Source organism: Ambystoma mexicanum, chromosome 6q (assembly GCF_040938575.1).
Source record: "Ambystoma mexicanum isolate Mex_15411 chromosome 6q, UKY_AmexF1_1, whole genome shotgun sequence".
Classification (NCBI taxonomy): Eukaryota; Metazoa; Chordata; class Amphibia; order Caudata; family Ambystomatidae; genus Ambystoma; species Ambystoma mexicanum.
This window is the reverse complement of record NC_090937.1, coordinates 1680828766-1680856615: the sequence shown is the minus strand read 5'-3', so window position 1 is coordinate 1680856615 and position 27850 is coordinate 1680828766. Positions and strand designations below refer to the sequence as shown.

The 27850-nt window shown below is 46.0% G+C and overlaps 1 protein-coding gene across 1 annotated transcript in view; it reads left to right on the top strand.

Annotated features, from left to right (window-relative positions):
• The window catches only part of LOC138515435 (vomeronasal type-2 receptor 26-like), a 125643-nt gene that overhangs the window by 24978 nt on the left and 72815 nt on the right, over nt 1-27850 (top strand). Inside the window, exon 7 of the mRNA XM_069630277.1 lies at nt 8106-8252. Within this exon, the coding sequence (XP_069486378.1) occupies nt 8106-8252 (147 nt within the window). The remainder of the gene's footprint in view (nt 1-8105; nt 8253-27850) is intronic.

Sequence of the window (27850 nt, the reverse complement as noted above, 5' to 3'; positions counted from 1 at the left end):
TATCAGAAGACTAGCGAGAGTACTGGAGAGGATCATCAACCGGACCACTGGCATACTCTATACCATGACTTTTGTCATTAAGTTAGTAGCACTTCAGAACTGGATGGCATTAGACATCATCCTGGCTGAGCGTGGTGTGGTATGTAAATTAGTGGGGTCCGCTTGCTGCGTTTTCGTGCCAGATTCCTCCCCAATGATTTTTAAGGCAATACAAAATCTGCACGTCCTTAGTTCAGAAGTGCATGTTCTTGAGGGGAACTGGGATCTTAGCGCTTGGTTCTGGGACTTCTTGCGATCTTGGGGATGGAAGCTACTTTCTGTCTTGCTGATTATTTTAGGTATTCTGTTGTTTTTCTGTTGTTGTATACAATGTCTTCCTGGTATATGTTCGGTGATAGGAGGATGTTGTGCACAAGCGATGGGTACATTAGTGCACAAGGTATACACCCCAGAGAAAATGTCTAATGAATTTGTGCTGAAAGAAATATCAGTATCTGACCTCATGGCGATCGATATCTCTGATAGTGATTCAGGATGTATGGACATTGAGACGTGGAGTTACTCGTAAAGTGACTAGAAGTAGTTTAGCGCTTAGCTTAGCCAAATGGAGGGTTTGTTAAACAGGATATCATATTGTGCCTCCTTTATTGTATATATTAGCCTAAGCCCAGTCGCTCTGTGAAAAAAACCGCGTTGCAAAGTTCCGATTTTAGATCGACTTCGCCCCCATTTTAGGTCCATCCACCATTACATCTGCCATAACTAAGCCGTCCTGTGTAAATTGTCCGTTGGCCGAATGTTTGGGTTGAGTAAAGAGACCTTGTCCCATGCCTGACTTGTAGACAGAGGATTGTCTGCGCCAATGAGTCTGATCCACGGACATTCATCGACCACAATGTAGAACAAATACTGAACGTGGACATTGGCTGAACTGCATTGTAAAGGATATGTGTTAAGGTTTATTGTTAAATCCGAGAATACACAGTTGCCATTGTGATTTGTGTGTATGTGAATTGAGGATGATCCATGTGCATATCGTCGGACAAGCCAGAAGTGAACTTGGCACGAACTCTAGACCAGGTTTTATTAACTTGCAGATGGGCTGGACATTATGATTGCAAATGTATAAAATGCCCAACTGTTTAAACGTCCAGTACCTCTCACTTCTCACACCGAAAGGGCTGGTATTCGGTGTGATGTACTGAGGGCCAGATAGCTATCTGATACTTTGTTTCTTTGTAACTGTACAGTTTTAGAATAAAGATCTGCGAATCTTTATAAGCTCGTGTTTGGTGCATTTCCTTTTGGGGTACTCAGCCTCGATATTTCCTCTTGCTTTTACATTGTGCCCACTTCCTGCCTGTGACCGGACTCTATGAATCTTGGGAATTCATTGTTTGTTTTTCAAATTAGATATTAGATACAAGAATTATGTCTTTTCTGTGAAATACTGTGGAATATTCTGCTCTCTGCCACTTGCCACAAAAGAATGGATGCATGACAAGCAAATTGTGATGGAAAGATTGTTTTTTTTGTCCTTCTTTAGGGTAAAAGAGTGTTGTCTACACATTATGTGAACGCAGCTTAGAAGTGTTCTATAATAGATGCATTAGAAAGACAGTGGGATAGGGCTGACCCCATGAGGGACGCCACATGTGGACGTTTGTGATGGAGATAAGACAATCTCACCTGGGCTGCACCCACCTATGAAAGAAGTGATCAGCTCAGGGCTCACCCATCAGTTAGCAGGTCATAACTCGATATTACACTATTACATGATGCCACCCACACATGTCTATGTGCATGTAATATTGCTGAGTTCATGGGCTGCATTGACTACCACCACCCTGTGACTGCAAAGGTGTTTTAATCATGATTAATTACCGGTAATCTTCATCATTCCTAGTCATACTTTTCCTTGTTCCAGTACTTATCTTTGAGTATGTCCATGCTCACAGGAACTCTTTTTCAAGCTTGCCTCCTCTCCCCCCGCCTCCCAGGAGGTATAACCTCCCACTTACCCAATAAATGGCAGTAAACGCAACGCCAAGTCGAGGGCAACTTCTGCCCACAGGCGGGAGCGAAGGGTAGTCCGTATTGGGACGAGGAAGGGCTAGGAGTAATGAAGATTATGGAAAGTAATCCGGGCATTACCTCCACATCCCTCTCCCTTGTCCCAGTAATTACCTTTGAGCTGTGCCAAAGCAAAAACAGGAAGGATGCCCATGCCCACGCCTACCACAAAAGAAACATACACCAAGGGTAATGCAAACCCCATCCAACACCAATGTTTTCAAGGTACAGAAGAAGAAGAAACAGGAATACACAGACCCATGCCACCACGTCAACCAGGTCAACAGGAAACAGCCCCCGAAATCCCCACACCAAAGGAAGTGGAATGGGGCCCTTCCATGTTGAGCTGGTAATTGACGAATGAGTTAGGTGTAGCCCAGATGGCCGCCAGGCAAATGTCCAGCAAGAGAACCCCCTGCATGTTAGTCCAAAAGGCGTCCACCCCCCATAGTGGACCGGACTTGGACCCACCCCGTCGGGCAGAGGCTCGCAGAATCATAGGCCACGAGAATGAAGGATTTCATCCACCGCCTGATAGGAGTGGAAGACCTGCGGCCACAGCAGCAAGCCCCAAAGGTGACAAAGAGATGGTCAGTGTGACGAAAGGACTCTGTCCGGGAAAGAGAGTGCAAGACCACCTGCTTGACTTTCAAGCAATGCTAAGCCTCCTCCTCAAGAGTGGACGGAACAGGGAAGAAGGCAGGAATGACCACCTCCTAAGACCGATGATATGTTTATTTATAACGCGCTTAATACCCAGAGATTTCTAAGCGCTGACCCGGGGATCGAACCTGTGTTGCTCCTTGTCATCTTGCTTCCAAGGAGAGCACACTACCCCTGAGCTATCCTCCTGAAACAAAGCAAGACAAACCGAGAGTAGACCTTAGGTTCAAAGGAGGGGTCACACCATAGGATGAAGGCCTCCTCCTGGACCACCACAAACAGAGGCCGACACAGGAGGGCTACGATCTCTCCCTGACGATGAGAAGAGTGACCGCAACCAAAAAGTAGTCTTCATCGTCAACCACTTCAGCACGACATCCTCCAGCTGCTCACACCTTGGATGTTCTCATCTCTTCAGACATCCCCCTCTCTAATCCTCTCACTACTCCTCTCCCCGGGACTGACTACTTTCTTCTCACTTCCTGTTCCCTTGACAAAGCCTACTCCAGCATTGCCACCTTCCTTCGTGTTATTCGACCTATGAAGCGAGTGTGAGTGGCCGCCTTTGCCTCAACTTTCTCTCCCCCACCTACTCATGCGGCTGACTCCCATCCTGACGCAGCCCTTTACAACCTTCACCTTTCCATCTATAACACTCTGAAGATCATTGTCCCTGTTATGAGGATCCGCCTGAAGCCTGCCACCAAGTGCAACTCTTGGTATGACTCCGATCTGGCCGCTCTGAAACGCAAGTGAGAATAGCTAAAGGGAAGTGGGGAGCTTCGGGTGCACCCTCTGACAAACTGGCCTGCTCCTCTAAGAAGAGGGTCCATATGCAAGCCCGCATCTCTGCGGCCTCCAACAACACAGCCAAACTATTCAGAATCTACAAGGAGCTGGCCTCTTCTACACCCACCCAGGCCCTCTGCACAGCTCTAGCATTTAATTTCACCACTAATTTCACCACTAATATCAAGACATCCTGTTTGCACTCTCCTCATCTTCTCTTCTCTCTCCCTCCACCTCTTGTGGGCCCTCCATGGTCACCCCACCCACCTCACCTTCTCCCCCTCTCTCCTGTAACACCTGCAGATGTTTCCAGATAAGTCCGATATATGAAAGTTTCATCCAAACCGGTGACCCCACTGTTCCTCCAGAACCATTAAGGACAACATTGGTTATCTAGCTTCAGCCTTGGCCAATTGTTGTAATCACTCCTTCGACACTGGATCTTTCCTCTCTCCTAGCAAGCATTCCCTTGTGCACCCCCGATTAAAAACCCTTCTGCCAACCCCATTCCAGCAAACTATTGCCCGATCTTTATGGCTCCTTTCCTGGGCAAAATCCTGGAGAAGTTGGCTATCTCCTAGTTTACCCTCCACACTGAATCGGTTGGCTGTCTCCATGACCATCCGTTTGGCTTCAGAGCAGCCAAAGGTATGGAAACTGCACTCCTGAACACCCTTGAAGATCTGCTCTCCAATCTTGACTCTAGCTCTCCCTCTGTCCTCATTCTCCTTGACCTTACCTCTGCATTTGACATGCTCAACCACACCATCCAGATTACTTGTCTCTGTGAGAACCTTGGCATCACAGATCAGCCTCTGGCGTGGCTGACCTCCTTCATCCAGGAACGACCTTCCCAGGTGCAGCTTGGGTCCTTTTTCTCTCTCTCCAAATGTGGTGTTCCCCAGGGCTCTATGCTCTCCCCCTGGCCCTTCAATGTCTACTTGGCCCCTTTGTCCCTCCTAATCTCTACCTTTTCCTCTTGCCTTCAGTGTCATGCCCCTAAAATACTGCAATAGGAGTTTAAATAATTCCCTCTCACAGACCTTGTCCGTGTGCTGCCTATGTACCCACTTTCGGTTTTGAAATGACTTCTTCTAGATGCTCCTTGAGCGTAGGACTCTGGGCTCATCTTGATGCTCCTCGTCACATATTAAACAACCAACCCCCGTTACTTCTTTCTATTACCACAATCCCCATTTTTTCTCATTTTGCCACCCTCCTCAATCTACTCACCATTTGCCTTTCAGTTCCTGACACTCAGGATCTTCTCCTCCTCTAACCGGCCACCATCGCCTTTGGCCGCTCAGCTCCTGTGGAATCCAGGAGGGATTTCATGAAAGAGGGTCCGTCGCCCCTGTACCTTCTTATTTTGCAAGAATTTGTATATCGGCCGCTCTCCACAGGAAGCCTCACGATCCTCCAGCTAAATGGCGGAGGACGCCCGATGCTCTGAAAATCTAAAAAGCCTACTTTTCAATGGGTCTTTTTTAGAACCATCCTCTGCTACCAATTGAACCCAACGGGGTCCTTTAAGACGAGGTAACAGCATCTGAGATGTATGGGGATACAGATCCTATGCATACATCAATAACCAGACTGACTAAGGAAGTTGGCAAACTCAGCTATTTTATCAAAAATGATCTAAAACAGGGATTACAAAGGACATCCATGGATGCCCCACAGCAGAATCCCAAATTATCATGTAAAAAAATCACATTTATATACTAAAGGTTTGTCATTAGTTACGTCCTACTACGTGGCAAAATAAGAAAACCTACTTAAAGGGAACATCTAAGTATACTTTCTATAGGGGCAGGGATTGAGATTGGGTCTATGAGGTCAGGTGGACAACCAAGCCCATCCCAAGTCATCTTCCATGTCATGAAAATACACAATGTTCTATTGACTTCTCAAACTATAGGTATCTTTGCTACTTGGCCCTCTACAATTGGTTGGCATGCTTGTACCCTTCTGGAATATTCCACTCGCAAGCAGCACGCAAGCTGGTACCCCCAGGTGCTGGGGGGATGGCCTGGTCACGCCTCCCCACCCAATTAGCCCGACATCCATCATCACTCCTGTTGTCTGCCATTCAATTAATGCGTTTAAACTCGGCCTTGTGAAGGCTCATTATGCCTCAGAATAAAAGGGAGTGAAGGCATGGCCTTATCTTCTGGTCTCAGTGTAGCTCGCCCCAAAGTCTTTTTTCATCAGACCATGTGACCGAAGACCACGTTTTGAGCTCCTTCATTGCATTTAATAATATTAAATGAAACAAACCTGGCAGTTCTAATGTTTTTCCATTAAACCTCAAACAGGAATGTGCTTGCGTCTCACGTTCATTGTAGCTTCTCGAGTAGATAACAAGGCTCTTGGCTGCCCCGACTCTTGACACTGGGCCAGGCAAGCCTATTTCGAATCTTCCTTAGCCATCAGCTATTCTATTCTGCTGCACCATTCTTCCAGCCCTTTCTTTCATGGGGTCCAAGTTTGCCAAAGTGTGTTGTGTAACATCCAGATTCTATACATTCCTATATATATACATCGGCGCATCGCCTGCAGTCTATTTGCTACATATCCAGCCTTATGATTTTACATTTTCTTCAGTGCTTCTCCACACGTGCAATCTTCATTTTGCTCCTGAATGTTGCTTAGATCAATAATTTGCCATCAGATTGTTATAAGGTCTATAGTCTTTCATCATCAGCATTTCTTCTGGGTGCGTCATTTCTGCTTCGTATGACGTCACCATTCTTCTCTTTCATTCATTTTCACACTTCTTCCGGAACTTCCTTCAGAAGACTGTAATGTCTTTGTGGATACATATAGGGTTTTCTGAATGGATACCTTGCTTCAAGGACTCATCGCTCTATAGGTACCATTATTGGCTTTGCACATGTTGCAATTTCTGGTTGCCAACATATAGGCAAAATGGGGGCAGGATTTCCGGTAGAGGTACTTGGCTCCTCCTCTACAACGCAGTCTCAGCCATGCATCCCCTGGCATTTTAGATGCACTGACACAGGTATCATTGTATGTTAGGGCATGAGTGTCACATGTGTGACTAAGCTACTACGCAGTCTCAGCCATGCATCCCTTGTCTTAGATGCACTGACACAGGTATCATTGTACAGTTGGGGCCTGTGTGTTACATGTGCGGCTGAGCCACCACGCAGTCTCAGTCGAGCATCCATTTGTGTCTTAGATGGACTGACACAGGTATCATTGTACAGTTGGGGCCTGTGTGTTACATGTGCGGTTGAGCCACCGCGCAGTCTCACCCGAGCATCCCTTTGTGTCTTAGATGGACCAACACATGTATCATTGTACAGTTGGGGCCTGTGTGTTGCATGTGCGGCTGAGCCAAAGCGCAGTCTCAGCCGAGCATCCCTTTGTGTCTTAGATGGACCGACACATGTATCATTGTACAGTTGGGGCCTGTGTGTTGCATGTGCGGCTGAGCCACAGCGCAGTCTCAGCCGAGCATCCCTTTGTGTCTTAGATGGACCGACACATGTATCATTGTACAGTTGGGGCCTGTGTGTTGCATGTGCAGCTGAGCCACCACGCAGTCTCAGCCGAGCATCCCTTTGTGTCTTAGATGGACCGGCACATGTATCATTGTACAGTTGGGGCCTGTGTGTTGCATGTGCGGCTGAGCCACTGCGCAGTCTCAGCCGAGCATCCCTTTGTATCTTAGATGGACCGACACATGTATCATTGTACAGTTGGGGCCTGTGTGTTGCATGTGCGGCTGAGCCACCGCGCAGTCTCAGCCGAGCATCCCTTTGTGTCTTAGATGGACCGACACATGTATCATTGTACAGTTGGGGCCTGTATGGTGCATGTGCGGCTGAGCCACTGCGCAGTCTCAGCCGAGCATCCCTTTGTATCTTAGATGGACCGACACATGTATCATTGTACAGTTGGGGCCTGTGTGTTGCATGTGCGGCTGAGCCACCGCGCAGTCTCAGCCGAGCATCCCTTTGTGTCTTAGATGGACCGACACATGTATCATTGTACAGTTGGGGCCTGTGTGTTACATGTGCGGCTGAGCCACCGCACAGTCTCAGCCGAGCATCCCTTTGTGTCTTAGATGGACCGACACATGTATCATTGTACAGTTGGGGCCTGTGTGTTGCATGTGCGGCTGAGCCACCAGGCAGTCTCAGCCGAGCATCCCTTTGTGTCTTAGATGGACCGACACATGTATCATTGTACAGTTGGGGCCTGTGTGTTGTATGTGCAGCTGAGCCACCATGCAGTCTCAGCCGAGCATCCATTTGTGTCTTAGATGGACCGACAAAGGTATTATTGTACAGTTGGGGCCTGTGTGTTGCATGTGCGGCTGAGCCACCGCGCAGTCTCAGCCGACCATCCATTTGTGTCTTGGATGGACCGACACAGGTATCATTGTACAGTTGGGGCCTGTGTGTTGCATGTGTGGCTGAGCCACCGCGCAGTCTCAGGCGAGCATCCCTTTGTGTCTTAGATGGACTGACACAGTTATCATTGCACGGTTAGTGCCTGTGTGTCACATATCACTATCTCCTCATACCAGCATGTGTCCTAATGCTCAGACGCTCTTTCTTATTCTCCGCAGACCCCTCGCTCTGTCTGCACCCCGAGCTGCCTCCCTGGCTTCCGGAAGGTTCCCATAGATGGGCAGCCGAGCTGCTGCTATTCCTGTGCGTTCTGCTCCGAAGGAGAGTTTTCTAACAGCACTGGTGAGTCACAACTCTACAACTGGCATCATCCATGAGGCTCTAGGACAAAGAAGAGTAACATCAAATTGAAACCTGTCTTTTTTTATAGGACTGTCTGTTGTATTAAACTCTCAGGGATAGGGGCTGCTAAAGAGATAGTGAAGCCTTTGGAGCTGTGCAGTTGCTGTCCTGTTATAGTTCATGTCCTGCTTGTAAACTCTCAGGAAGCTCTGGTTATTTTTCTCATCTATGTTAGGTACAGAAGTAAAAGCTCTATGCTTTGGACAATACCCTTCAAACTCTACAGCGCTCAGTTACATGGCAGCTCGGCTTTCCTTAATGAAATCCCTAAACGTGCGTACTTACATTCAACTCTCGTGATCTTCTGACATGTTCTGCAGGACTTTAGATCCAATAGAATGTTCAGCTTGACTGCTACTGGGTCACTTTTGATTTATCCAGGGAAATTCAAAAGAAAACTGTTTTAAACATTGCTTATGAAATCATATTTAAAAAGCCCTGCATCAGGACCTGCCTTCCTCGCATTGTCTGTAAGTAATCATGAAGAAAGCACCTAATTACCTACTTAGGCTGTTTCACTTCTACTCACCCAAAGCCTTCTTTATGTATGTTCTGTCTTTGATGGAGCGCACACCAAGCTGTGAGTCTGGAATAGTATGGATACAGTTCAAAATATCAGTACACTTGGAAAGCTGTGCTGAGTGGGGAATCAGGGGCTGAGCGGGGATTCAGAGGGTTGAGTGGGGATTCAGAGGGTTGAGTGGGGATTCAGAGGGTTGAGTGGGGATTGAGAGCATTGAGTGGGGATTCAGAGGGCTGAGTGGGAATTCAGAGCGGTGAGTGGGAATTCAAAGGGTTGAGTAGGGATTCAGAGGGTTGAGTAGTTATTTAGAGGGCTGAGTGCGGATTCAGAGGGTTGAGTGGGGATTCAGAGGGTTGAGTGGGGATTCAGAGGGTTGAGTGGGGATTCACATAGGGTTTGGTGGGAATTCAGGGGGTTTGGTGGGAATTCAGAGAGGTGAGTGGGTATTCAGAGTGGTGATTGGGAATTGAAATGGTTGAGTGGGGATTCAGAGGGTTGAGTGTGGGTTCAGAGGGCTGAGTGGGAATTCAGAGGGTTGAGTGAGGATTCACATAGGGTTTGGTGGGAATTCAAGGGGTTTGGTGGGAATTCAGAGAGGTGAGTGGGTATTCAGAGTGGTGATTGGGAATTCAAATGGTTGAGTGGGGATTCAGAGGGTTGAGTGTGGGTTCAGAGGGCTGAGTGGGAATTCAGAGCGGTGAGTGGGAATTCAAAGGATTCAGTAGGGATTCAGAGGGTTTAGTGGGGATTTAGAGGGCTGAGTGCGGATTCAGAGGGTTGAGTGGGGATTCAGAGGGCTGAGTGTGGATGTCGAGGGTTGAGTGGGGATTCAGAGGGTTGAGTGAGGAGTCAGAAAGTTGAGTGGGAATTCAGAAGGTTGTGTAGAGGAGCAGCTGTATACCTCTGCAGGAGATCACGCCACCCCCACCTCCCGTATATTTGAGAAATGAAACCGTGCCGTGTTCGACACCAGCCGCTGTGCCAATAGCGCAGTGAGTGTTTGGAAGAAGATAGCCATTAAGAGAACCTTATTGAATGTACCCCTGAAGTGACGATAACCTGTTGAGGAACTCCCTGAAGGAATATGAAAAGGTGCAAAGAAGAAGAGCTAGTGACGTCATAAGAGAATGTGCACAACGTCTCGAGACACTGGCTAAGATGATGTTTGGATCCTAGAAAGACAGTGGTGAAGTAAGGATCAAGTGAACTCTCAAGTAATAAAGAAGAAGATTACATGCACACAAAGTACAGACGCTGAGACGCAAGGTAGACTAAGTCATCATAGAAGCCGGCCGTGAGTACTGAACAGAATGCAGGCGAAGCCGCCATCATACAGAAACTGGACATTGGTATCATGAATTGAGTAAGCCAGAACCCATGAAGCGGGACTGGAAAACAGTGTTGCAGCAAGAATAATAGGCTCATGGAGCTGCCTTGCTAGGCACGAATGCATCTAGGCGCAGAGTTGTTCTTACATAATTCATAACAGTGGTGCGGAGTTAAAGCTAACAGTATAGTCTAAACTAGGCAAACAAACAAGTTTTCAGTTTTTTTTCTAAAAATTATCAAGGATTCAAGAAGTTGAAGGTTCAAAGGAAGCTCATTCCACATTCGAGGGCCAAGAACAGAAAACATTTGTTCACCCCAATTTTTCGTTCTGACCCTTGGATACTGTAGGAGACGCTGGTATAGGGAACACAGTTGTCTCGGAGGGCAGTATGGCTGGATTTTTGCACTCGGGTAGGCCGGTGCAAGCCCATGGATGCATTTAAACACAAGACGGAGCACCTTAAAGAGACTCCTCTGGGACACTGGCAGCCAGTGTATCTGCCTCCTAAATTGGTAGATTGCAGCTCTTCTACTCAATGTAAAGATCAGCCTAACAGCAGAATTCTGGGCTACTTGCAGTTTCTTTATCTGGAGTTTTTGCACCCCCATAAAAAGTAGTCCAGCCTGGCGTTGGTTAAAATTCCAACCAGGGTTGGCCGGTCCTTCCCAGCAATTAGGGGCAGTACTGGTTTTAGAAGACTCAACTGAAAATAAACCTATTTTACCATCTCACCGGTCTGCGAATTGCAGTCCATATTGGACCGCCAGATACAGCCGAGGTTTTATACACTGTCTGCATACTTAGTAGGGGCATCAAAAAGAAAGGGGCACAGAGTAGTATGCACCTTGTCCCGTACCAACCTCCCGGCGCCCAGTACTATGACCTCTATTTTTGCTGGGTTCAACAGGAGTTTTTTCTCCAACATTCAGTCCTTAATTTTAGCTGCACAAGATAATACAGTATTGATTGTTCTATTTGTTGATTTAGTAAATCTGGGTGTCATCCGCATAAGAGCGGTATGACACCCCACATTCCGAAAGAATGTTTAACAGGATTCAAATGTATATGTTGAACAATACCCCTGGGGTACCCCACACTCGACCGGCACGGTATTGGAAAGGCAATCACCCATCTTTACCTGTTGGGTTCCTTCATTTTTTTATTTTTTTATTACATGCATATGATTAAATTAACCGTTCACACTACACAAATACATTAAAAATAGAAGAATTTATAAAAATACATATTTCACACATAAAATAACACTACCAAACAATTCATTGTGCAGAAGAAACAATAATAGTGGGGATGCCCAGCAGTAAGAACAAGGGATTCCGCCCCATACAACATGCTCAGATTGTATATTTCGCTATTTAGCGTACCCCCTGTCATACATAGATTGTAATCTAGAACATTGGGTCAGGATATGCTGAGCAGTCTCAGTTGTTTCTCCGCATAACTTGCAGATTCTCATCTCTGGAAGCATTCCTGCCCAGGCCTCAGTATTAGCCAAAACCGGTAAAATATCGACCCTTAAGTAAAGTACAAACTGTATCAGTCCAGGAGGGTGATATTTGGTAGGATAGCTGCAAGGGCCGCCCCCAGGCAGGCCTTGAGGGGTATGTTGCAGGAATCTAGGTTGTAAATCAATTGATCAGTAGCCAAGTCATGATCCTAATCTTGCGTCTTGTTCTCCGTTTTAGCTAGGTGAATTCAATCATTGACGTAGGAACAACACTCAGTCCAATCACCTAGAAATGAGACGATACAGTTTTCTCCAACCCACGAAAACACATACTCCTGGTCACCCTCTGTGAATGTTCTACTGTAAGGTTCAAAAGGTTTGGCTCGTAAAAGGCATCCAAGGTAATCTTGGCTCACAGCCTACAAACACCAAATGTCCACAAAGAAGTCAATGACTGTAATCCAAGTTCGAGCCTAACTGCCTTCACTGGAACCGAAAAAGATAGGCCAACAAAGAGCGAAGTATTTTCGCCTCTAGCCATTGTAGCCATCGCACTGAACTCTCCGGGAGTACATCCAAGGCATACATTATCCCTGGTACAATTGATTGCTTCTAAACATTCAGCTTGGCCTCAACAGACCACCCGCCCAGCCTAGTGACAATAGTCCTAAAAGCAAGCCATTTAGTCAGGCCTTGCCGAAGATAATCTCTCCTACATGAGACTGATCTTTTGTCATGCTCAAATAGTTATGTTTGGCAACTTGTCCCAGGGGTGGCCATCTATTTGCCAGACAAATATCGGGGCACCATACGCTCCCTTCCCGATAGTCATGATTTTTGTCTTGATGACATCTACCTCAAGGCCATTTTCCCTCACATAGACAGTGCATCTAAAGAACGCTGTAACCTCATAGCTGTACAGTCAAAAATGACAGTGTTGTTGTCATAGTTGAAGCAATCAAAGGCCGCAGAGCCGAATCTGGGGGGGGGGGGGTGGTTATTCACTGATCTTAAGCGTTGTTCAAAGTTGGATACATACAGATTATATAGGATAGGGGCGAGCACAGAACGCTGCTTCAGCCCTCTGTTGGTAGAAACAGATGTTCCCAGGTTGCCTGTTTGTGAGAGACGAATCTGTACCTCAGTATCGGCATCGTCTTTAGCTCAACTCTCCAGCTTAGATCATCGTCTATAGCACAACACTCAGGCTTAGACCATCGTCTATACTGCAACTCTCCAGTTTAGACCATCGTCTATACTGCAACTCTCCAGCTTAGACCAGAGTTTCCCCCGATATACACTGTCAAATGCCAAGCGATAATCAATAAAGCACATATACAGTGCCTGGTCCGGGGTTAATAGTGTATCTCAAATTAGGGTGAAATTAGGGTGAGTAAAGAGAAATTTTTCATAAATCCCCTCTGAGTGAGATTAAGAAGAGCACAGTTTTTGGCCCAGTCAAGTAACATCTTCACAAATATTTTGGATCCACCATCCTGCATTGCTAGTAGTCTATAGTTTGCGGGTAAATGCCGGGGAACCATTTTATGGACCAGGATTAAGACGGAATATTGCCAAGACCTAGGAATAATACCCGTTTTACAAATATGAAGAAATATTTGCTGCAAAGCCACTGCCCAGTGTTCATGTTTACACTTAAAAATAATGTTACAGAGCCCGTCCGGGCCAGCTGACCAGGAAGCTGCCAGCTACTAATGAAAAGGTACAAATCTGCTCCCTTAACCATCTGCCCCACCTCCATAATCGCCCATGCCAAGGAGATAAGGACAGAGAAGAATCCTGCTCCACCCAATAGTTATCCCTGATGAAAGTTTCCCAATGGGACTCATCTACAGCACCACCCTCAAGCAGGTTAGATCTAATTAGGTGCCAGAATTTTCTAGAGTCTCTTTCTTGGAAACGTTTATTCATAATCATCCAAACAGTGCTGGCCTTGCTGTTACATTGATTTATAATCCTGCGTTTATATGTGCTTTTCAAGGCAGAAATGTCTTGGTTTCTCACTTTAAGACTAGAGTAATAGTGTCTTTTGTCCAAGCTAATGGCCACCCTTAACTCTCTCTCCCTACAATCAATACTTACATTGAAGGGAGTTCCCAGCTTTTTAATTCCACACCTAGCAATAATAGACTTATCAGATTGTGCTGCATTCCCAGCAACAAGAGTGTCTAGCTTCCAGCCAAAAGACTGTACAGTTGGGATCCCACTAGCTTCAACTGTTCAACCTAACATTTAGTTCTTGGATATGACTCAGCGTCCAACAGAGTCTATTTCCCTCGGCATTGACTGTGGGATTATATATTATCAGTGAGGAATTTCAAGATCGCATGATCACTCATTTAAAGCATTTAAAAGCTGCAAAATGGACCAAATTGTGGTCTTCTGTCACGTGAGCCAAGGATGTAAATAGAGTTTGAACTTGGAGTTCCAGACACGATTGTGAGTGCCCTGACTCCTGTGCAGTCCCAAAGACAAGGTAAAGTACAAAGACAATTTCATGGCAGAAGGCATGGGTAATGAGAGATGCTGGGCTAATTGGGCGGTGAGGTATTTTCATGTCCTATCTCCTTGCAACTGTGTCTGGGCTTACGTGCTGCTAAATGAACAGAATGTTCCAGACACGGCACGGCGCAGACAGACTCGATGTCCCCCTTAACCAATCCTGACCCTCAATAGGTTTTTTCACTATTGCCACGTAGCATGACGGCCCTCTGGTGCATTTTGTGTACAAGAGGCATACATTCTGTTGAGATCCTTGAGAGACTGAACGCACGCCCACTGATGTTCGTTGTAACCTCCCTGTTTTAGATAATTGTTAATAAAACAGTACTTTGCCATCTTCCTGAGTTGGTTCTGTTATTTGGACTCAGAATTACCCTGTTGTGATCCCATTCATTCCATATGCACTTTCCTAGGGGCAACAACCTCAATTGAGTGGGGATTCAGAGGGTTGGGTAGGGATTCAGAGAGTTGAGTGGGGATTCAGAGGGTTGGGTAGGGATTCAGAGGATTGAGTGGGGATTGAGAAGATTGAGTGGGGATTCAGAGATGTTGAGTGGGGATTCAGCGGGTTGGGTCGGGTGGAGAGGGTTGAGTGAGTAGTCCGTGGGTTGAGGGTGGATTTAGAGGATTGCGTGGGGATTGAGAGGGTTGAGTGGAGATTGAGAGGGTTGAGTGGGGATTTAGAGGGCTGAGCGGGCATTCAGAGGGTTGGGTGGGGATTGGGAGTGTTGAGTGGGGATTGAGAGAATTCAGTGGGGACTCAGAGGGTTGAGTGTAGATTCAGAGATAGGGTTGGGTGAGGATTGAGAGGTTGAGTGTGGATTGAGAGGGTTGAGTGGGGATTTAGAGAGTTGAGTGGGGATTGAGAGGGTTGAGTGGAGATTTAGAGGGTTGAGTGGGGATTCAGAGTGTTAGTGAGATTTCTCACACAAGTGCTAAATTCCCTATACCTTAGAGCCCACCAAGCTCTTTTGCTATATTTTTGTGCTTTGAACTTTTCATTTTCAATGTGTTTTACTTTTGTGTTCTTTGAATATGGTGTTTTAAACAAACTCTATAGGCATCATCTTTTTACTGTGTGTCACACAGCACCTTTAGTGCATTGACACAGGGTTGTCTTTTTAGAATTCCCACTTTAAACTCCATTTTCTGGGACTGACTACTGTCTCCCAGAACATGTAAAGTTTCCATTGACTTTACTAGTCTTGTTAAATTTACAGACCCGGTACAACATATCTTCCATTAGAGTACTGGAAGGGTTAAATAGTTATCCCTTTTAGTCTGATCTCATGGAACATTATTTTGTTCCCCTTTCTCTAAGATTTGGCTGGTGGCAGTGGTATCTACCATTTTTATTTCTACCGCGAGGTATGAAAATATCCTCAGTAACTTTAGAGGCTATGGTGATAGACTCAAACTCTAACCCGCTGGACCCCTTTTATTTTTATTTGGTTCCGGTCGGGTTTATTCACATTTCTTTTTGTAAAGGTCTTTCTCGTGTTTTACTCTGCGCGCCAAACCAGGTTTGGTTCCTTTGTGTGCCGTCCTTTGGCGGGCATCTGCACAGAAGTCCTCCTTAGGCGCCTGAGTGTCTGGGTGGACAGGATGTGAGGGAGGGCTTTGAGGCCCCCTGCACAGGGTCTCCTTGGAGACCCAAGTCATACTCTGGTTTGTTTGGCTGGGTGACTGTCCTGCCAGGACAGCCACCCTGCTGTGTGATTGACAGCCAGGCTGTATGAATGGGGGAAAACTGCTTAAAAGCAGGTCTCTGGGACTTGGAAGGCAGAGTCGCTACTGTATCGAGAGAACCAAGGAGAAGCTGAAGGAAGATGACTGCTGCAACTACTGGACATCCCGGTGAAGCCCCGCTGCAGGTCCGAATCGCCTGAAACTTTGACGACAGAGAAGATCTGCAAGGAATCTTCTTCGCTTGAGCCTGGTGGGACCAACCAGCTCGCCAAACGCCAGACACCGGTCCTCACCCTGGTCGAATTTGCTGTGCATCGCTGCAGTGAACCGGACAGCCAGGTGGAGAGGAACCTGTCTGGGTTCTAAGGAGCTCACCTTTTATTCAATGTTTTGCTCTGCTGCTGGCTTCTTCCCTGGGAAGTGCAGGCCCCTCCAGCCTTCCTCCTTCTTGTCACCACAACAGTTGCTTCAGGAACCGTAGGCCTGCAGGAACTGCCAGGAACAACTGCCTCAGATACAGCATTCTTCTTCTTTTAAGGTACTGTGCAAATTCGGTCGTTTGTTCCGCCCGACCGTGGTGAAAGTGTTTTAAATCTTTTGCCTCTCCAAAGGCTTGTCCTTCTCTACTCCTTTGAATAACTTTTCTTCTGACCAACTTCATTTTGAACTCTTGGCAAAGACTTAACTGCTACTCTGAACTGTGTGATCCTCTGCAAAGTCTCTGAACCATTAAAATTGCCCCTGGCCTATTGACTTGAATCCTAGTTGTAGCAAGCCTTTTCTAGATTGCCTGCCTAAGAACTTGTTGGTGCTGATTGATTTTGAATAACCTTGCCCTTTTCTCCCTTTTAAATTACTGGAGTGCCATTTTTCTCACACTTCATTTTGAGCCTAACGTGTCTAGAATTGATTGGGGGTTATTGTAGTGTATTAAGATTGTGAATTTTTGCTGCTTTATAATAGTGAACTGATTTATAAATGATGGTGTAAATACATGTATATTCTTTTACTCAGAAACCTTGACTCAGTGTTTGTTTGAACCATAGTAACTGTTGTCCTTTGTGTAACTTCTGATACTGCTCACTTTACTCTTGAGATAAGTCTGGCTGCTCAGCCATCGCTACCACTTTACTGTGTAGTACAGGCTTGTACCAAAGGTGAAATTGTACTTGCACTTGTTGCCTTAATTGTATGTGGTGTTCCCAAAGGGTACTGCATATGATTCTGTCTTCATGGCTACCCAATACCAGGTTAGGAAAGGTGTTAGGCGGAAACCTGTGCCGTTCCCTCTGGGACCACTGCAAAAGATTTAGGACTACAGGTGTTTGGCAGTAAACCCACTTGGTAGCAGTCTGTACCACACAGATTCACTTGGTAGCTGTGGCTGAGCAGTCAGACTTCCCCCCAAGAAGAGTTAGGCAGTATACAGAGTATTCACAATAGGTCAAAAGAACATAGTAGAACAAGTAAACACTGACCAGGGCTTGGTGTAAAAGAGATATAATTATTTATTTAAAACCACATCTAGAAAAACACACAGGCACTAATAGTAAGCAATTCAAAAACACGGTCATTAAAAGATATACACTCCCTTGAAAGAATATTAGACAATTCTTTAGTAAAGCCCCACTTATTTTCAGACAGCGGTGAGCGCTTAACGCAGATGGCACTCTAATAATTTGTTTAAAAAGGGAGAGAAAAACAGAGAATAAATTGAAACAGAACCCAACACTTTTTCACGAACACAACAAGGGAGGAAGGCAAATTAACACCGTGAGTTTAGAGTCAGTAGGCCGGACCCACTTTAAGAGGATCAAAACAAAATGTGTCCAAGATCACACGGTTGCAGTGCACAAAAGTCTTGTAACGGTTCAAAAAGGAGTTCGGGCAGAGTTCAGTCTGCGGCAGTCTCTGGTGGAGTGTGGAGTGAGGAGCTGCAGCGACGTGTCTTTCAACTGTTCGCTTCCTTCAAGCGTGTGGCTGACGGTGTTGTACACCTTTAACAAAGAAAGCCCCACCGACTTTAAAAACCTGCCTCGAGCGCGGAGCGCGCGCGGAGTTCGGGCAGAGTTCAGTCTGCGGCAGTCTCTGGTGGAGTGTGGAGTGAGGAGCTGCAGCGACGTGTCTTTCAACTGTTCGCTTCCTTCAAGCGTGTGGCTGACGGTGTTGTACACCTTTAACAAAGAAAGCCCCACCGACTTTAAAAACCTGCCTCGAGCGCGGAGCGCGCGCGGAGCTCGGGCAGAGTTCAGTCTGCGGCAGTCTCTGGTGGAGTGTGGAGTGAGGAGCTGCAGCGACGTGTCTTTCAACTGTTCGCTTCCTTCAAGCGTGTGGCTGACGGTGTTGTACACCTTTAACAAAGAAAGCCCCACCGACTTTAAAAACCTGCCTCGAGCGCGGAGCGCGCGCGGAGCTCGGGCAGAGTTCAGTCTGCGGCAGTCCGCGGCTGAACGGAGGCTGCTTGCTGCCCATCGTCCTTCGTGAACCTTGCTTAACTCCGCGTCAGCTGACTGCCGACTCAGGCCATCGTCCAGTGAAGGTAAGGAAAGTATTCTCTACCCCATTCCGGATGGCCGAAAATGGGCCTTTGACCCGAGCCATGGCAAAGCAATCGACACACCCTAGAGACAATTCGCTAAATACGATTTTTGGCGAGCGACCCAGAAAGGTTGGAGCTGGCACACTTACCCCTCAGGGAGGTGGGCCAGCGACTGAAGATAATGGAGTTAATGAATCTCCTGCACAAGAGTGCTCGATCCCGACGTCGGCTTCATTGAGGGGATATGATTGGGGAAAACAGAGCGAGCCCTGTACAAATGCCCCCCTTTTGCCTGCTGAAATAACTGAAATGGTCACGCTACCAGGTCCTTCTGTAGTGAATGATCTAGCAGTGCAATTCTTGAACAATTCCCGGAACTTAACTCCGTCCAAAATACCATCATCAGTGGGGCATGGCATGGACCGTCTCTCCCAGACAGGGGTGGGGCGCGCGCAGGCGCTGGATCCAAACTTGCCTACATGCGAAACCTCCTTAACGATCGCGCAGAGCCCTGTGCATGAGCCCTTGCTACTATCTCAAACGAGAGAAGCAAGGCTTGCTGGTAGGGGAAGGCCAGTGAGGAGTTTGTTGGAGGTGGACAGCTCTCCCCGCGCCTATAGTGCATCAAGGGAGTTTGGGAATGTGACTATGCGAACTACAAATGGCGAGCAATCGCCAAAAATAGACTTAACAAGTGCTGCGGGAATCTTCTCTTTCGACGTCACCGATACCGAACTGCTGGAGTTTGAGACTCGGTCCTCGCAGAGCGGACATGAAACATCCAAATCAAAGTCCCTAGGTCCAAGGCAAGATGTTGTACAAGCGGTGGCGGATTTACAAACTGGGGTAACAGAAACCGCAAATAATGGTGGGCAAGTGAGCGTTCATGTACAACAAAAAAATGTTGTTCTAGATGAGATCCTAATGCATGTAAGCTCTGAAGAAAAGACTGACAAAGGGAGTTTAATAAATACGCCACCGATCCCCGTGATGGCAGCAGGCGGGGCGACTATACCACCTTTAACAGCAGTCTGTGGTATTGATGTAATCAACAGTTCACCACAGTCTTACTCCAATAATGCGCTGCATTTGTTCGACCTGGCTGGAAGAGAGGCGCGTTTAACACAACGTCTGAAGGACGACTTCGAGCAAATTAAGGTTCGGCTGTCGAGTATCCCCAGAGCAATGCCAGTGTCTAGTGTTATGAGTACAACTAACTCTAAGCCGGTAAATCAAGAAAAGTCCGGCAGTGCCTATATACATACAACAGCCGGACCGGGAGAACATGAAATACCGGACAGTTCTTCTTGCGCCCCTTACCTCCCGTTGAGTGGTACATTACGGATCGGGGGCAGAGGCGGGCCCCTCATGCAGAACAAACCACAAAAGCGCATTCCGAGCATGGTTTTGCACTGTTCTACCCCAAAGGAGACGGCGGCCTCGCTTGTCTTGCCAAACAAATTGGTAGATTGTGATGCTGCTGACACATGTGTAAATAAGGATACAAGCAAACATAACTTGATGAATGAATCGACGAAAGAGGCCGCGGCAGCCCTTAAATCGAATCTGTCTGCGGCTGCGGCCCTACAAATACACAATAATGTGATGGCTGCGACATCAGTTGCTCTCATTCCATTTACTAAATTATACGAGAGCATAAATGACTCAGTGCAATCAAATGGGGGTCGTCTGGATCACATCATGGAACGGCTGGTAAAGCAAGACCAAATCATCTCACTGCTCCAACTAAACTTGGAAAGTGAAAGATCTTCCTCTGCTTCCCTGCAAAAATTAGTGAATGATATGACAACAAATGAGATCAACGAAAAAAAAGAATTGATAACAGCTTTTGCGTCTTGCCTAAAGCAAATCACCCTGTTGACGAACCAGATAGCCAAAGGAACAAACAATCTGGATGTTCCACCGCAGGGGCCGGTTGGTCCAGTGGTCGACTCTACAAATGAGCACTCGAGGCCAACTCTAATAGTCATCGCAGGCAATGCAGATGCGAATGATAATTGTGAACTTAATCTACCGGTAGTCGAAAAGTCGTCAAAAGGTCTGGCGTCCCCATTTGAAATTATTGATGTCCAACCAGCTGAGATTGCTGAAAAGTGTCCAAATTCCTCCACAGAACCTGAGAAACAAAAACTGACTACTGAGCAAGAAAAGGAATCTTTAACATTCTTGCCTCGTACAATCTCAGTAGCATCTTTTGGCATTTTCAGTGGCCCGGCAAAAAACCTAAATACGGCAAAGGAAATCACCACGAAAGAAAAAGCAAAACAAATGACAAAGGACCAGCCAAAAAAAAGGACTGAAAAGTTAAAGAATTGCGACTCTCGAAAAGGGGCTGGCAACGCAAAGAAATTTATACGTAATCTAACAACACCTGCTAAAGTGACCCCCTTCTTTAGACCTTTGAAAATTTGGCACAGCAAACTAAAGGGTCAAAAAGGGCTGTTGCGAAAGGGCCGGCAATTACATGTGATATGAATAACCCAAAAAAACGACAAAGACTTGATTCAGATGACCTGATAAACGTGGTCGAGAATGCTTCTATTGACTTATGTAATCTATCTACATACTCCCATGATGATGAGAGTGGAGCCCGTAATATCGATACCTCGAATAGTACAATGAGTACGCTTGACTCAACTGAGTCAAATGAGACCGAGGACAGACGGCCGATAAATACGTGGGACATAAGTAAAAAGGTCTGTCTCAAACAAAAATCACCACTGAGTAAAACTAGTCACTCTTCAAAACCAGTACCATTTACAGCAAAGTGTAATGCTGGGCCATCCACCAAAGTGGCAACTTATGATGGGGCTACCTTGACTGATCATGATAGCAGTAAAACAACGATGGGGCTAAATCCAAAGTTAACAGCTGCTCAGCGACTAAAGGAGTCCTTGAAACATAATCACGAAATGCAAGATTCAGGCAAACAGTCCGATATTCGAATCGCAATCGTGAATATGCTGAAAGAGGATCGTGATGTGAACATGAACAGGAGAAATGTACTGTGCCTATTACACTCAGTGCCTGCATTAAGAACGATAACCTCCAATGATATTGCAATCATCGAATATATGTCGGAGGACCATGCAGACCAGGTGTATCTCCATATAAAATCTCATGCAGTAAGAAAAGTCATATTGGCAGCCAAAGTCGAATTATTGCAACTCGGATTTGACATTAGTGAGCATAAATCTGCCCCACACACAGCTAGCAACCCTTTGTGTGAATCGGAAAATAGTTTAGCATCTAATGAACAGAGAAAAATCAACATAAGAAACCAATTACGAACCGGAACATATACAAAATCAATGACATCGAGAAACATGTACGGTGGCCAGATACATTAGCTGGAGGACGCGAAGGCTAAAGATGTGGTTTCCCTGGTCTCGTGGAACACGAGGGGATTCTCCCATCTACTTGAGGAATTTCCAACTGATCTTGAGAACAATTTCATAATCTACTTACAAGAGACGTGGCTAAGGTCAGTGCCTGTCAAAGATGGTTATGTCACCTTGTTAAACTCTGCAGGCAAAAATGAGCATGGACGCCCCTTTTCGGGCCTTTTGACCATGATTAAAATCGGGCTTGGATGGACAGTAATCAAAATTGTAAATCCTAACATCTTCATACAAAGTACCTTACTTCAGTGTAAATCAAGCAGCCCTGGATCACACCAATATATCTTATTATTAAATGTATACTGGAACCCAGTGATGATAACTTTGAAGAATTTCATAACTGCGGTAACCACAATCTTAGACAAAAATTTGCAGGCCAGAAGCAACATCATGATCATTATTGTTGGCGACATGAACCTAACTTGGTTCGATAAAAAGGTAACAAATTGCTTACCAAGAGAGAAATGGATTCCCGACACAATGATAGACGTAAGCATTGGGACAACATCATGAAGACTTACGATTGTGTCATGGTAAACGGGCAAATTGATGGAGACATACCTCCAAACACTACTTGGCATAATATGGGTCACGCAAAAATACTAGATTACATTTGGGTGTCTAAACACTCCTGGAAAAAAATCAGAAAAATGAATGTGATCAAGACAACAAAAAGTGACCACGAACTATTGGTGATGGGCTTGCATATAAGCAACAATCCAGAATTGCAGACCTTCGGACAAGCTCTTGAAGTAAATAATGCAAAAAACAAGTTGCGACTATCCTCTCAACAAATAATTACGCTATCAAAGGTCATGGATAATGACAGGATCCCCACTTACAATAAAGTGGATTACGTGTCGTTTTTGCCTCTGCAAATTGGCGCACCATTATGGAAGAAAAACTCCAATAAGCAGCATCTGCATGGTTGGAGTACGATGGTAAATGAAAAAAAAAAGACGCTTCAAAGTGAGATACGTAAGCTGAAATCTCAAGGAGGCATAAAAAATATCGATATGATAAAAAAAAAGAGGCAGGTCTACCGCAATTGGGTTAAAGCATACAGGTATCAACGTGACCAGGAACGTGGTGAACAAATGCTAGGCCTGATGAAATCCAACAAATGTAGAGAAATATGGCACATACTAAATAGCTGCTCAAATAATCAAGCAACTAAGATGGCCAATGTGGTATCGGAAGCTGAGTGGAACCAACATTTCACAAAAGTATTTGCAGGTGAGCCTGAATGCGAAGCAAAAGAAGACGAATCATCGACAGGAAATTTGGACTGCATTGAATCTGTCGATGACGTACTCCTTGCAATTAATTCCCTGAATAACTCACGTGCGGCAGGCCCCGATGGTATATCGAATGTGATGCTTAAAAAAAATAAATCTGAATGGGCGGATTTTATTGCAAAATTATTTACAAAGATAGCAACATCGAAGAAAATCCCCACAACCTGGACATCTGCCATCATTGTACCGATATTCAAGAAGGGTGATCGGGCAAATCCAGCAAATTATCGCCCCATCGCCCTGTTGGACACCATCGGCAAAGTGTTTGCTAACTTTCTACAAAAAAAAATAACAAAGTGGGCCATTTCAGCTGGAATTGTGGACTGCAGACAAACTGGGTTCACCAAGGGTGTTGGTACTGAGAACAACCTGACGCTGCTTAACATCCTGAAACTGACAACTCTGGCGAGTAAAACGAAGTTGTTTATAGCTTTCATTGACCTTCACCAGGCCTTTGATTGCATAGATCGGAAATTGCTATGGGACAAACTAAAAAAATGGAATTGTCCTCAGGATCTATTGCAGCCAATAATTGCCTTACACACTTCAACCACAATACAAATAAGGCTAAATGAAGCAGGACTCTTGTCGAACAAAATGAGGACACAAAGAGGTGTGAAGCAAGGGTGCCCTATAGCTGCTTGTTTATTTAAGCTGTTCATCGCCGATATTCCGGATGCTTTGTGTAACGTCCGATGTTTTCCCCCAAAGATAAATGGTTCTCACATAAACTGCATGATATATGCGGACGATATCGTGCTAGTTGACAACACGCAGATTGGCCTCCAGCGTCTTTTGCAAAAGATACAAGACTACATGAATCAAAATCACCTAAAAATAAACATATCAAAAACAAAAATCATGAAGATTGGACCAAAAAGCGGCACAAGGTCAAGTGCCTTTAAGTGGAGACTTGGAAACATGACCCTAGCCGAAGTTACTGAAATTAGATATCTAGGAATCATGTTCAGTCCATCAATTTGTGAGCGGAACTGGGTCCAAGATGTTGAGTTCCGGATGACCACTCTGGCAGTACAAGGAGCCCGGTTCCATTATCTCTTCGGCAAGTTCTCCCTCGCTCCGATCCGGCTATTCTACCTCCAAAAAGTGATTTCTTCAATCACCTATGGAGCAGAGGCTGGCTGGAACCTGGACCATTCAATTTGGGCAAAATTAGAAGGCCAGTTTTGGAAACGTGTTCTAAGACTACCAAAATGCGTTTCCATAATGGTTATAAGGCAGGAGTTGGCACTTGACGACCTATATACCACTATTATCTGGAAAACACTGGCATTAATGCGTAAGATGCTAATTACAAAGAAAGAACCACCGTATAAAATTCTGGCGGTGACAGAGGCAAAACAAGTAAGGGGTGTTTTTGCGAAATGGTTGGAAAAAGCAAATAACATCATGTTGGCTGCCAATATAAGCAATGAAATGCTAATAAAGTGGCCACAATTAGCAAAAAAGAGACTAAAAGAATGGTCCTGGGCATGTAACATGGATAAATTAGAAGGGTTAACAACTGCCCCCAAACTAGGACCAACAGCAAACAAACTGAATAAACTGCCAGGATATCTCACGCAATTTCCATCAAGGCACCATCGGGATCGATTTCTCAGACTTCGGCTGAATGCTTTAAGAACAAGAGAAGTACTATTCATAAGAAAAGACGCAGAGACAAGCGACAATTTGTGCAGATACTGCCGAAATGAAATGGAGACAGTAAGACACTTGATAACTGCCTGCCCCAAACTCCATTCTTTAAGATCTATACACCTTAGGAAATTTGCACCACTAAATGAGAACATGGATGAGTGGTGGTTTCGAATCTTGAGTGGAAGTTCTATTATCTTAACCTGTGCAGTGATCAACTTCATTGATGCCCTAAATGTCTGATAAGATATGTGGGCCAAGGGTCTGGCTTAAGGACATGTGGAAGGAACTGTGTGTTAGAACAAAAAGTTTATACTAAACTATGTTTAAAAAAAAAAAAAAAAAAAAAAAAAAAAAAGGAGTTGGACCAAAGAAAGGGACCAGTTAGAAGGTCAAGGCGGCCAGCCCAGTTCAGAATGTTAAGGGGTTATTATTACCTTGTAGCAATCTTTAGAAAGGGAGGCCTGGCGGACACGGTACCCTAAAGTGGTGAGAATACTCCAGCGGGGGCAGTTGTTCCTGGCAGGGGATGCAAGTCGGTGCTTCTTCCGGGGTAAGAGAGGATCTCGTCGGGGAGGAAGACAGGAGTCCGTTGCACTGCCAGGGAAGAAACCAGTCGCAGAGTTTCTCAGGTAAAAGGAGCGGTCCTTTGATTCGCGGTCCAGTGGTAAGTGGCTATCCAGTTGCCGGGGTGCTTGGCACGGGCAATTCGACCACAAGCCGGTCTGGGGTGCGAAGAGAAGAAGGTAAACTGGTTGTGCCCACCAGTCAGGGGAAGAAGCCTCTCCAGCCGGGAGATCTTCTCTGTCATCGGGAAGTGGTGAGTGGGTTCAACAGGGCTCCACCGGTGGTGTCGTCGTGGTAGGTCGGCTCAGCTTCTCCCTCGTCGGATTCTCAGGTCATGTGGTGACTTCTGAAGTTCCAGTCCCCAAAGCCCTGCTTTTATGCAGCACACCCCCATTCACTCAGCCTAGCTGTCAATCAAACATGCTAAGTGGTAAGCCGGCCGGCTCACCACTTGGGCCAATCACACAAGTGTGCGACTTGAGTTACCAAGGTAACTCAGTCCAGGGTGCCTAAAACCCCTCCCACACCCGCTGTGGTACCCAGACAGAGTGGCACCACTTTGGGAGGCTTCTGTGGAGAAGCCCACCAAAAAGTGGAACAAAGGGCTTGACTTGGGTTGGAGTTAAAGAAGAGAACACAAATGCCATTTTAGAATCGAGTCCTGGAAAAAAATACCAACCGGCGAATTAATATTAAATAAATAAACCAGCGGTATGGTCGAGGCTATGAGAATTAAATAATTAAAGTTGGTAGCCTCGAACAATGGGAAAATCCCATAGGGATATATTCGCGGTCGAATATAAAAAGTAGTGTCCACTGCCACCAGCCAAAACTCGATCAGGGGGGACGGAGACGTGCACCCTCGACTAACAGACCCTAGGGAAATTGAATTGCCCCGACCAGTATGCCCACAATATGATGGTTTGTACTGGTTTCTGTTAATAATTTGGGACTAGTAAAGCCAATGGTGACTTTACATGCCCTGGGAGACAGTAGTCAGTCCCAGGGTATGGAGTCTATGGTGGGGTGTCACTATGACACCACTGTGTCACTGCACAGAGGGTGCAGTGTAACACACATAGTAAAAACACATGAGACCCTATGGAGTAAAGGACCCCATAGCCCATAAAACAAATTAACAGTCAAAGGAACACCATAAATCATGTCCAAGAGTGGGAGAAAAAAGAGTCTCACTCTTGGCAGGAGAAAAAAACAAACTCCAGAAATCCAGCAAAGCTGCTGGGGGACTCACTAGGTTCGGAAATTCAGCCTAAAGAGAGAATTCTCCTTAACAACCAGTCAGCAAACTGAGCAGGTTGGGGAAGAGAAAGAAGGTTAGCAGGGGGGAGAGAGAGAGAAAGAGGAAGAGAAGAGGAAGGTCTTGAGGAGTTTCCAGAACTTAAGGAGGCCTCGCTCAAGACGGAGAGGGGCAGGGAGGCTGTTCCAGAGGGAGGCAGCTGCAGAGGATAAGGATCTACTCCCAAGCCTCTGTTTGGAGAATGGCACACCCCTAGAGATTTGGAGGAGGCCGAGTGGAGGGCTCTAGCAGGACTGTATTTAGGAAGAGAGCATTGTAGATAGTCCCCGGCCCCAGAAAGCCTGATGGATTATGCAGAGAGACTTGAACCCTATCCGTGCAGCCACAGGGATCCAGCTGGGTAATTTCAGCACCAGTGAGATGCAGTCCTTGGGATTGAGGCCAAGGATAAGTCTCGCAGTTCTGGATTAGTCGAAGAGGTTGGAGAGTAGAAGTAGGAAGATTGAGAAAGAGACTGTTGCAGTAGCCCAGTCCCAAGAGAACCAGGGCTCTGGAGATGAAGAGCCTATGGCAGAAGGAGAGAAAAGGTTGAGTACCTCTGAGGAGGCGCAGCTGCTCGTGGGACATTTTGGACATGTCTAGGATGTGAGAAGAGACGGAGAGAGTGGAGTTGAAGAGGACCCCCAGATGATTTGCCTCAGTTGTGGGTGGGTGGGGGTGCAGGCCTAAAGAAGGCTGGCCAGAGTGAGCGAGGGAAAGCGGGAGAGGGTGTCCCAATGAGGACGATTGTTTGAACCCCCAAACTCTTTGTTTTTATTTTGGAATATGACCTGTACTTTTCACAGTGCAGTGAAGGCTTGGCTTTTGCTCATATGTTATGGGGAAACGGATATGTCCTTCAGGCTGTCAGTACAGGGAAACATTGTTTCCCTTAGTTGTTTTACTATGTTATTACTTTTGGTTACTTTTTGTATCACTTGTGGTGATTTTGTATCATTGTGCACAGCAGCTTACACTGCATTACAATGGGGTGCATTTTTGTTTTTCCCCAGACTAACACTCAGACGAGTTTTGGTTACTCTAGGTGTGCTAAAAGGATACGCTGGTGGCAGCACTGACTTTTCCCCACTTTTTGGGGATCTTCGTTTTAGCTTTGATGATTTTACCGCATTTGGCTACTAACTGTGGCTACTGGTCAAACATGGCCGTGCCACAAGATTTTTCGCCTGTTCTTTTGCCATCTTGTCCTTCAGCCTTCTTCCCGGCCT